The sequence below is a fragment of the Vidua chalybeata genome, chromosome Z, assembly GCF_026979565.1.
Source record: "Vidua chalybeata isolate OUT-0048 chromosome Z, bVidCha1 merged haplotype, whole genome shotgun sequence".
Lineage (NCBI taxonomy): Eukaryota > Metazoa > Chordata > Aves > Passeriformes > Viduidae > Vidua > Vidua chalybeata.
In genome coordinates, this window is record NC_071570.1 from 9,712,517 (window position 1) to 9,724,673 (window position 12,157).

Sequence of the window (12,157 nt, forward strand, 5' to 3'; positions counted from 1 at the left end):
TTAAATTTTAAATTGTTTTAATTCAAAACAAATTAACGTATCGCCAAAACACTGCCAAATGTTTCTGCAGTTCCCCACTACCAAGATATTTTGTATGCTCTGGAAATAGAGACTGCTTCACAGACCTGCACAGCCCCTGGGGGGAGGGAAGTTTTCTGTGTTTAGTTAAATACAATTTAACAGTATGCTGTTCTTTAGGCAAGTTCCATCTTACTAACACACTTACTTGGAAAAAAGAATAAAGATTTGGCTCTGCAAGCAAACATATTTCATAGAGCAAGTATTATACCAGCGTACATGGGTCAATATTAAAGTAATAAATCCTATCAATCAGAAAAATGAAGAAACTGCTTCTTCATAATCTGAAATCACATCTCTGTGTTTTGCTCATGAGAACAAAGTTTACAGGCATAAGTTGCACATAAAGGGTTTATTTTAAATGTTTTAAGGATAGAGTTACATCATAATTATAAAAATTACTTACAGAATTAAGTAACAATTTAAAGTGTTTATACTTCTAAATGCAGAGAACAGGGAACTGTCTACATTGTTCAAAATAAAATAAAAATAAAGAAACCAAGCTCTAAAGATGAATTCAATATCTAATTTAAAAATGTGAACACGAAGACCTCTGAACTATACACATACCAAGAACCATCCAAATTGCACTAATGATGTAAAATACAAAAAGCACAGCATTTTCAAGGAACCAGAAACTGTTTTTACCATAATTCTTTTTCCTGATGCAACTAGACAATTCTCTCTGAAGACAAAGCCCCTATGTTTAAACAATCCATTTAAAGAATGCTTCTACCTATTCCAACAAAAAGGGTTTTCCCCATCTCTACTCCAACATAGTTTAGGGTTTGGCACTCAAAGGAAAGAAGAAGAATGTAGTGTTCTGCTATTCAACTGAAATTTTATTTTTTTCTTCAACAGAATACATGGTCCCTTCAAATGCTGTATGACACATACAACTGGAAAATTACCTTCCGTTGGCACTATGCTCGTCTCACCGGTGCATTTAATCCTACTAACAACCATTAAAACAGCACAATAAGCAAATTCACAAAAAACTGAACACAAAATAAAAACAGAACAAAACAAAAACCTAAACATTTTAACATGCAACTTTAATTTGTTACATTGAATGTTCTAACCCTCTAAGCATGCAAAAAAGGATGGTCTGCATTTAAGTTTGTTTTTTTTTTTCCCTTTTAAGTTTTACATGGCAGCCTGACATCACACACACGCACACACACAATATACAACAATACTACAGCAGGTAAATGTGAAAGGTGAATAACTTTTATACAAAGATCCATGGCTTGTGCCATCACAAGCCCTATGTGATTTTGGAAAGTAATGTTGAACCCCTATAACAAGGAACCAACATTTAGTTACCGGGGTAACGCAAGCACTGCATGCAGATCTGAAACATGAGCCTAAAACAAAGCCCAAAGCAGATGGGCAGGGAGTGGAATTAGTCTCAAGCCTCAAAACTGTGGTTTAAGCTATCAAAAAAACCAAACCCAAAAAACCAAAACAAAACAAAAAACAAAACAAAACAAAAATCCCCAAAAAACCCCCAAGTGAAAATATCCACGCAATACACAAATGGGGACATCCAAAAACAAGAGTGAAATTTACAGTTTGTAGATGATATTCTAATTGTCAGAATACATAGTGTATTGTATTCAATAGGCTTGCAGAAAACCCACAAATGCAAGCCTAATGCTAAAAGTGTTCCAGTAGACCTAAACCTCAGATGTTTCAAGACAAACCTCTTATTCTTCAGATATATAGCCCCAAGCTCAGTGTACTAGGTAATCCATGTATCTTATGTGTAATTAATACACTCACTCATTCCTGTGCCACAAATATTGACTTGGGCTCATGGAGCCAGGCTCAGCTTTGAGATTTACATGCAGGACTCTTAAGAGTCAATAGAAAACACAACAGATCTGCAGGATGAAAACACTGTGTTGCAAATCTGCTCACTTTGTTCAAACACAAGAAACATTTACGACTCAGGTACTTACTGCATAAGGACTGCATGGAGAAGCTATTCACTGAAAGACAATAGCCTGCCTTTGGTTGCCCATGATGAAATACTGGACATAATGCAATATAGTAGCAATGGACAAAGAATTAAGGTATCATATTTATACGGAGAGTATTTATTACCATTCAACAGCATAATAATGAGGCACAAGCCTTAAGGCTAAAATATGAAATCAGGCAAAAAAATGGACAGAAAGGGGCTTAAACCACTGAGTCTTCAATATCAAGAATACCCACAACAGAGGTCATCTGCACCTCTGTCCTCTGATTAACAGCTCCTGCATTCTTCAACTAATGGCACACAGTTGGATATCAGGGTATTTGTTCCTTCCATCAACAGTGTTAACTGTCTTCACGTTCTGTACTTCTGTGAAGCAGTTCTTTGAAACTTGCAGAGCTCTGCCTTATTGTAACATGACAACCTTGTTGCTGTGCTGCATTGTTGTTCCAATTCCATATTTTAAAAGCTGCCACACTTAAGGAAACCCTAATTTTCATTTACAACTATCTTGCAAGATTATAACCATGAAAAGATTTTGCAGTTGTGGGCTGCTATTTACATCCACAATCTAATGCAGATGACTGAACCACTGAGACTGCCTTATAGCTTCCATTAGATAGTACACCACTGGCATGCAGAACTCTAGTGTTCATAGAATGAAATTCATGTTAACAGCATACCTCAAAGCAAGTACAATGTACACCACAAAAGGCAACAACAGGTTTAAACTGTAGATTTGTCCAGACACTCCTTAAGTGGAAAAGTCAGAAAAAGAATAAACTGGGAAGATGCCTTCTTGAACCAAAATTATTAAAAGCAAACCAAAACAAAGGAATGCAACAGACTGAGCAGAAGGCAACAAATGCTTCTCCTTCTCTAAAGTTATATCTTCACTGTAAAAGGATACCCCCTCCCACTCCCCTGGTGTGAGACTGTATTTACCATGTAAAATATTAACTACTGTTAGGCTTCTAAGTCCACACACAAACATTCAGGTTGCTAGGTTTTGATTTTAAATGAGAGACTACTGATGCCAATGCGTAGTCTAAAGTCTTCTGAAGTAGCATATATACTGTTAAAGAGTTGTGGCACCAAGCACTTGGGTTTTGCTAAGAAGTGTGTATAACAAACAAAGAAAGAAATACAACATTTAGGATTGAAGGCAGCCTTGTTGCATCTATTTTACTGGTTCCTACAACTTGTAAATATGGGCCATTAACCTGCATATTCTAATTAAGTGGTTATACAGATTAAATTTAATTTTATAGTGTAAAGCCTTTTCACTGATAGGTGAGTAATCCAAACACTTGATATCTTACTGCCCTGTGACTAGTAAAAAATGCACAAGCATTTCCACGCACTGCAAGTTCTTAAAAAGCTAAATTTGAAATAAAGTGTAGAAACACAGCAGATTGATGTTACTTGGGTTAGGCACTCCTTGATACTGCACAAACTGTTTAAACCTTTCAGAAAAGTCACCTCTGTCCCAACCCTGAAAACAAGGACTGCCAGTATCCAAGAAATTAAATTTAATGTTACAAAAGAAGGCATATCAAAATATCAAACTACACTTGCATGTGGCAGTTGAACAAGTGAGTGCAAGATTGAAGAAATAGTCAAAATCTATGAAAAAATTTAGATTAATGATTACAATACTAGATCAACTTTACACAGCTTGAATTTGCAGCTGTTCTTTGCTTTTAACTCCCTCCTGCCCAAACATACTGACTTCCTTCAAGAAAAGGAGTTCTCTTACACAAAATGTGTCATGTTTGTATTACTCAGAACAAAACAGTTTTGCTGGCAGAGATTGTGGGTTCGCAGGGACATTTAAGCTTTCATTAAACTGGAAAGCAGTCAAGTCTTTGTGTCTACAAATTTTACATTTAATAGTTCCACAAATTTGGCAGAAGTTCATGACGATGTCTAGGATGTCTTCACCAAATCGTAGACATAAATATGGAAATCATCATCAAACTTGATGAAATAGACAGATGGTTTGGCTTCAACTTGATGAATGACCATGCCAGTCCTTTTCGAGCCATCTTCTTTGGCATATTCCACTTGTTTGCCTACCAGGCTGTCCACAACTTCACCTGGTTCCCGTTCTGCAGGAGGCGAATCATCTGTAACATAAACCCAGTATGCTTTAGTAGATATTAATAAAATTTTGCACTATGGAAGACAACTGCACAGTTGTCTTTAAAACTCATACGAAACAATTAAAAGTTGTAAACAGATTAATTAATTTCATTTAGACAACCTAACAATTGCCATGCTTGTAGAAAGTAGTTGCAGAAAAAAATTTTAAGCAATACTGTCTTCAGTTGTATTAAGACAAGAATAGCACTTTGGTAAGAGAAGTAAAACTTTGACAGGAAGGTGTATACACAAGTTGCAGCAAATGGCTGTAGACAGCTGAATTTAAGCCATGAGCAGAAAAAGGCATTGGTCCTAGTTACCAGAAAGGTACCCAAACTTCCCTCTTCCCACATACATTATTCAAAGGTTCAATGCGTGCATTTGACTACAAAAGAAGCATCTCTTCTGAAATGGCAGTAGGTGTCAACTCCTTATTAAAAGGGACTTTTGACTCCATATTTGAGTAATTTTGGTAAAGTTTGACTGCATTATTTTCCTCTCTGGCAAAACCTAACCAGACAATCCCTATGCTAAATCTGGATTATGAAAGGTGTGATTTGTAACATGCCAAGTGATTGGCTACAAGCCAACCACAGAACATGATAAAGGGTAAAAAGTACTGTATGGAGAATTGGAAGCTAACCACATCTTCCTTCGCAGCTCCTCTTTGATTCCTAGTTCAGATACACTTGTAGTTTGTATTCCACTGGAAAACTTTCTAAAGCAATTGTATTATCTGATGTGGCTTTTATTCTGGAAATCATAAGCTTTTAAATTAATAACTTAGTTACAAGTTTGTATTAAGAATCCTTTAATTCTAAAAAAGATTCTACCCCTTTTATTTTGAGTTTTGAGAGCTGTGAAAGAACTCTCAAAGGAGAAAAAAAAACAACAGGGAATGAATAGACTGGCTTGCATTTGCACTTAGAAATTCTTGCAAACAGAAGTTTCTTTTTTGTGTTTCAGTTCCTCTATAAATGCATTGTCACACATAGTTATTATCCTCTTAGTATGAATTTTATAGGAAGAGTCTTTCTTGGCAAAGATGCAAGTTCAACTCCTACATTTTCACTTAGAAGTGTAGGCCAAGTTTTAGTATCAGATCCAGCAATATATTTTCCCTTTACAAAAAGAAAAAAGGTTAAAACAAATTATCTATTATTTGGTCTCCTCCTATGTGCAGAACCAATAAGGGACAGTACCCTAGAAATTTTGTTTATAATATTATGGCAAGTTCCACCGCATTTACAGAACTATTTGCAGATATTCTAAAATCTGATTTTGAATAATACTATTCCAAAATACTAACATCCAATTGTTGACTCAAGGACATGATTCAAAATATCTGGAAAACATTCACATTCAGGAAAAGAAACAAATACTTAGAAGTGTTTAGAAAATCAGTAAGCAATAATCTTTTGGCAAGCACAGAGTGTAAAGTGCACTAAAAGCAAGTAAGATTTAAATGGAAAGAAAGCATATAAACTTTCCCTACTCTCAAGGTGGAAGAAAGCAAAGTAGACTTAAAATACATTCCTAGTCCATTTTGATGGTTAATACATATAAGTTATTTTAACATTTAAGTCTGAAAGAGCTTGCTTTATTTCTTTAAGAAGAACAGATTGTTAGCAGAGAGATTATGCAAATAAGTGCCCCTTTTTTATTCTGCCAGTAGATCATTACCAGTGGTGCATCTGAAACAAGATGATCTCAAACTCAACAAATTACGAATTAGGTAACTGTAGTGGTTGACTACATAGCTCTTTGCATATGTATTAGTTACAATTAATTTTCTTTAAATCCCAGATGGCTTCTATCAGAAAGGGTTTTGTTACACAGGAGAAGTAAACCCATAGTATTCTTTATAACCTCTTTCTTTGAACTGACTATCTAAATCTCTAGAATAATACTGATTCTGTGAAAATCCTCCTAAACTAATAGAAGTCCTGAAGAAGACTACTTCATCCAAAATGAGAGGAAAAATACTAAGAGGAAATATTTTTCTTACTGGTGTTAGAAAATGTGAGAGAAAAATTAATTTTCAAAAAACAAGTACTTTCCCACATGCAACTACTCAAGAAGTTTTCAACACTGAAGACACATAGCTCAGTGAAACTGTTCTTACTATATCAGTTTGACCCAAAATATTCATTCCCACAAGAACTGCTTCAGAGATACAAATCAAGAGCCAACTGCACACAACATGATACTTCTGTAAGAAAACAGCAGTGGAAGACTTTTGGCTTGTCAATTTCCACTAAAAAACCAAAACGTAAAATCTTTCATGGTAGTACACCCATATTTTCAGCAGAATTAAGATTAATTATGAAAAGTATTACCCTTATATGTCACTGCTAAGAAAAGTTTAATATTTCAGCAGTTAACACAGATGTTCTTTGTTGTATTACCACATTTGTTAGCTGTGATACTTTAAAAAAAATTAAATGGAATATCAAATATGATGCTTGTTTGTCAGTTCTCTTGACCATAAATAAATCATAGCTAAACGTTTAATACAAAAAGCTGCCAGAAGAAATCAGTAACTGGCCTACTTACTTGAATCTGGCATAATGCGAAGGTCACCTTCTTTATAATCATCTAAGAGCTGGTACATGTACAAGACGGGATCTTTCTCATATGTAATATAAAACCACGTGTTCATAATAGGAGCTCGAGCCAAAACCATCCCCCTCCATTCATCTTTTGAGCCATCCTCTGTCTCAAACATATGTTCCACAGCTTTACCAATCATTGTGTCTGCCAGGTGGGCATCACTAATTCGAGACGAAGCTGAAATGAGACAGTATTTCAGAAATTCATTCAACATCACAGATATGTATCTTTGTAAAAATAATCTTTATGCTGATTAATGCACAAATCTGATAGACAGTAAATTCATACACAAAACAAATAGTGTCCATTCCAGAGAGTTTAGTGCTGCAGAACGAAGAACTTCAGAATGTTGTTAAAATAACAATAAATTCTTGTACTCCCTGTGATTAAACAATCACAATGGAAGCTAATAAGAGATCAATCGAGCAACAAAGACTCTGAACTTTAGACACTGGACAGGGAGAGGTAGAAACAAAAGGCCTATCTCACGGCAGTTCTACAATGTTATTAATTCAACTTTGGGGTTTGGTTCCTCATAATGCAACCCTACAGACTGTAACCAATTCCTTTGCAGTTAAAAGAAGCTTTTTCAATTTACAAACTAGTGTTTACTTGAGTAGATATCAAACTTGGTGAATTGAAAAACCTACAGTTTAACAATTCAAATGCATTATAATTCTGAAGAACAAAAAGCATTATTACTAATCAGGTTAATTCATTTAGAAAATGTCTTCCAGCCATTATTATAAGTACACAGTGGTAGTACAAGAAAAAATGCAACCTTATTACTGTTAGACACACAAAACAGACAACATAGTCTAGATGGCTTAAGAGTTGAAATTTTAACAGAAATATCAGTGTTAATCTGATACTACAGAAATGTACAGAAACTACATGTTAATCTGAAACTACAGAATGTACTATATACTACTTAAAAGACAGAAGACGGCAACTGCACTCACTAGCATCATCAAAATTTTGTGGAATACAAAAAAACTCAAAGCATTTAGATTACCTGCCATGAGACAAAAATTAAATTGACCAGTAACATTTAAGTGGTCATGGGTTATTCTGGGGGAAGTCTGGAGGGATTAGTGGATAACATTTAGTGATAAATGTCGGCCAATATGTATATTTATTTAGGAGAAAAACCCCAAACACTTACCAACTCTGTCTGGAAGAACTTCAAGTGCTGAAACTCTTTCATCTTTGTGAAGTTCTAGTCCGTACACACAATCAAATCCATCATACTTTATGAGATAGAGCGAGGGATTTACAGGAACTTGATCAAGAACTGTGCCCTTCCATTGTGTTACAGGTCCACTTCCTTCTTTCCATCCGTGCTGTATCCTGCAGCCTACAATATTTCTTCGTGGCTGAGAAATAGGTTTGCTTGGTCCCACATTGTTTCTATGCTTTCTGTACACAGATACAAACATTAATATTAAACAAGTACATACATATTCTACTTCAGAAAATAGCTGTATGCTTTTACATGAAAATATAAATATAAAATATAAAATATATTTTATAGCTTAGCACACCTTATTCAAATTAGGTCATAAAGCTTATCACACTTTATTGGAAAAAAGAAAAACATAGAAGTAGTGACACATTTTTGACATGCTGTATAAGGTCAGTTTCCTAGCAATAAATTATAAATGTAGTTTGCTCAAGCCAAAATAACTATTCTATCCCTTGCTACATTGATTGTCAAAAGTGAAACTCACCTCAACAAATCTCAAAGCACAAGGTTAGATGGCAGTATTACAACTTTACTACCTTATTACCCTCTGCAGAACAGTAAACAACTTCCCAGAAGGAAGAAGTCAGTGCAAGCATTATGTGGCTGACTGAAATTCTTTCAAAATGTTTGTTTTCCCTAAAACAGATCTGTTTTCACCTAAAGAAAAAATTGGCTCTTTCATTTGCAAGTAATTTTGACTCCAAGTAGCTTCAAAGACACATGACAGCAACAACACTTCCGTATTTAGTATGGAAAATGAAGAACTGCATGTAATGTAAATGGCCATAGATGGGACACTCCTTTATGTGGAAAACAGATCAAGTAACTTTTTTGTCCTTCTGATATTTTCATGGAATTGGCATGAAAATTCCCTCTGTTACTATCAGTTACTATTCTGATGAACTGTAAGGTAAGCTATTTGACAGCTCCAAATCACTGAAAAGTGTCACACAAGTTTTATCCAGCTATTAAAAACACAGTTTTGAACACAAATGGAAGAAACTAAGGGGCATTATGACAATATACAAAATTGTCCTGGATATCAACTAGTTGTAAAAAAAAATTTTTTTGGGCTATTACTTGTAGCACACATCATTTCAATGGCAGTAATATATGCACACAACTAGCTTAAAAGTAACATCTAAAAGACAATCAGTTGCAGAAGGCAGTATTTTTCCTTAAGAGTAGAGACAGTGATCAAAGAAAAAGGTCTCCAGATATGATTAATGCTCTCATAGAAGTCCCTTTATGATCAAAAAAATAAAGATAACAATCATACCACTGAAATCCTCAAAGCAGGATTTCCGAATAATACACTCACAATATGATATTGGAATGTTTAACGCTGTACCATAACTGTAATCATAACTATTAAAAACAAGATACACAATTAACTTCAGTACTTGTCCCACCTCCAGACTTTATTTCACCATGAAGATCTTAGCATGGGTGTTCTCAAATTTCACTTTTGTTATCATTTGAGGTTTTCAAAGATCAGATTGCAGTTTTGCATTCCTAACCTTGACAGCACAGATAACTGGAACAGGTTGGAGTTCCTGTAAAGAGAAACTCTCCCACAAAGCTGGTTCTAATTTTTATGCAAAAACTAGAATGTATTTTTAAATTCTAGCTCTGCTCAAGTATATATATGTGTTTCTAACTGTAGTAAGTATCAGTAATAGCTCACTATTACAAAGTAAGTTCAGAGATCTAGTTCTCAGCACAAAATTGAGTTTGTTTTGTATACAATTCATTTAATTAGTGCTAATGGAACACTGCTTCATTCTGAAGGGAATAAAAACTACTAGAAATAAAAGAAGTTTAAACTGACATTGCTTTGTCTAGTTTAAGCAGTTTATGTAGCTCATCATTTCATCTTTGAAAAATATTATAATGCTATTGGATATTCAACCTCAACTTTAAAGTCAAATTTACTTTACAACTTTACAAAGCATAATCCACTTTAATATTTAATTTGGAACAATAAAGTAAAAAGCTTTACACTCATTCTAAAAAAGATGGAAGAAGACAACATAATTGAGTACAAACAGGTTTAAAGAGCAAAGAGCATTAGGAATTTAATTACAAATCAAGTACCCGCTAGGTGTACTTGCAGTTCAAATTTTTGTTTGAAGGTTGCATTACTGAACAGCTGCTCATTTCTCATTTGAAGTTGTTTATACTATAAGAAATTAGATATTCAAACTAGTATATTACCAAGGAAAACCTACTTCTTGCATCTGAACATGGTAAGAAAGCAAGCAAGTTTCTAACTATTAATAAGTAAGTTATGAATGTATTTCCAAGTAAGACAACCAAGTAACCAAACTCTCCTTTCCTCAACAGTGTGCCATTTTTGTAATAAATCAAGTTCCACAGATAACCTTCTATGATGTTCTATCCAGAAGGTCCAAAAAATTTTTCTTTGTCTTTAAAATTTCCACAGACATTTGCTCTTCAATATTTGAAAACAATTAGACATGTAAGAAATGAAGTCAGGATAAACAGAAAATAGCAAGTCCTGGAAGTAGTTCTTGACACATCAGACACATCCTCATTGTAAATGGCCCTTCGATTCCCAAAAGTTTCTGATCCTCTTCTTTATCTTGCAGGCTGTAAGCTGTTAAGTAAAACCTAATGCGAAAAAGTTTTATTATCAGAACCAGATACTTTGGAAACATTCTAAAGACTACACAGCCAGAAGGAAATCTGCCTGATGTTAAAGCTGTGTTCATATGGTCCTTACACAAACTTTAATTTGGCTACTGCTACCTGGGAAACCAACATATTTCAGAACTGCAGAGGACTGGTAGCAGAAAAATCAGCCATTACCAGAGGGTTGTGTTTAAAACACAAACTAGCATTTATAAAAACAGGAATGGCAATGCCCAGTAACCTATAAAGTTACCCATTTAGGTTCAGTTGTTGATTGTTTTTTACCCTGATCATGTCATCTCAGAAAAACACCACAAGGAGAAAAAAAAACCCCAGAAGGATGAAAGAAAACCACATCTCTCAGATATGCAAAACATGGAAAGCTGTGAAAAACTGGAATGAAAATTATAAAACATTATAGAAGCAGTACAGTAGCAGTAGTCAGTATGCTTTCAAATCTCTCATGGTACAAAACAGAAAAGTTTTTGAAAATAGGATACAAAACTTCATACAACTGATCTTATTAACGTCTACGACTAATAACATAATGGAATTATGAGAATTGTTATTAACTACTTTTCACAATATTCAGGTTATGAGGCACATTAAGACAGAACTTTTAAAGTACATTCTATACTCCATACTCCCTCAAATGCAAAAAAAAGTCGTTCAGTTGTGAATTTCAGCTCTAGATGCTGCAGAAGCCAAGAGCATGTTACCTTAAAGTCGTATCAAAGTTTCAAAATGTTTAATTTGTAGTTAAATTGAAATTATAAGCTACACCTCCAAGTCTCTGAATTGCTGACTACAAGAAATCTGGAGAGCCTATGAAGAAAGGATTGTTTCATATCTGTGCTAGATCTTGCACCTTATACACTAAGGGTGGAAAGAATGACATCTGTGACTTTATTGATTGATCTGATGCCAGTGAGGTCAGCTTCATATTGGCAGAGATCACCACTACACACTGACAGAGCACTTGGAAGAACTGTCTTATATAACCACTGGAACCATCTCCAAAAGGCTCAACAGTTAATTACCATTTAAAGAGCTCAGAAGGCTCATCCACACTGCTCATTCTATCACAACCTCACTTACTGAGTCATGCTTTGCTCTTTCCTCTGCCACAAACCTTCTGAAACAAACCTTTAAAATCTCAATGGCCTTTGAGTACCAGTAGGCTTCTTCTTCTTTTTCCTTAAATGAGGACGTAACTAAATAAATAGCTAAATCAGCGACAAAGTATACATTACTAACTCACAGTCTATCATGTTGGCTCAGAGTAGTATCAGCATATAATATTACATCATATTCATATCCTACTAATTTATGGTAAACTATAAACAATGTTCTACTACTCTACCTCATTCTCAGACAAGTCAGTAAGCAGCAAACAAGAAGTCACCTTGGCTTGGTACAAAAAAACCTAAACTAAA

The 12,157-nt window shown here is 34.7% G+C and overlaps 1 protein-coding gene across 19 annotated transcripts in view; it reads right to left on the minus strand.

Annotated features, from left to right (window-relative positions):
- The window catches only part of SPIN1 (spindlin 1), a 61,371-nt gene continuing 49,214 nt past the window's right edge, over window positions 1-12,157 (minus strand). For all 19 annotated transcript variants that reach the window (XM_053968973.1, XM_053968972.1, XM_053968969.1 and 16 more), the window contains 3 exons: window positions 7,986-8,239; window positions 6,764-6,997; window positions 1-4,191 (listed from right to left, as the gene is read on the minus strand). In XM_053968973.1, the coding sequence (XP_053824948.1) occupies window positions 3,992-4,191; window positions 6,764-6,997; window positions 7,986-8,239 (688 nt within the window). In that variant the 3' untranslated portion in view covers window positions 1-3,991. The remainder of the gene's footprint in view (window positions 4,192-6,763; window positions 6,998-7,985; window positions 8,240-12,157) is intronic.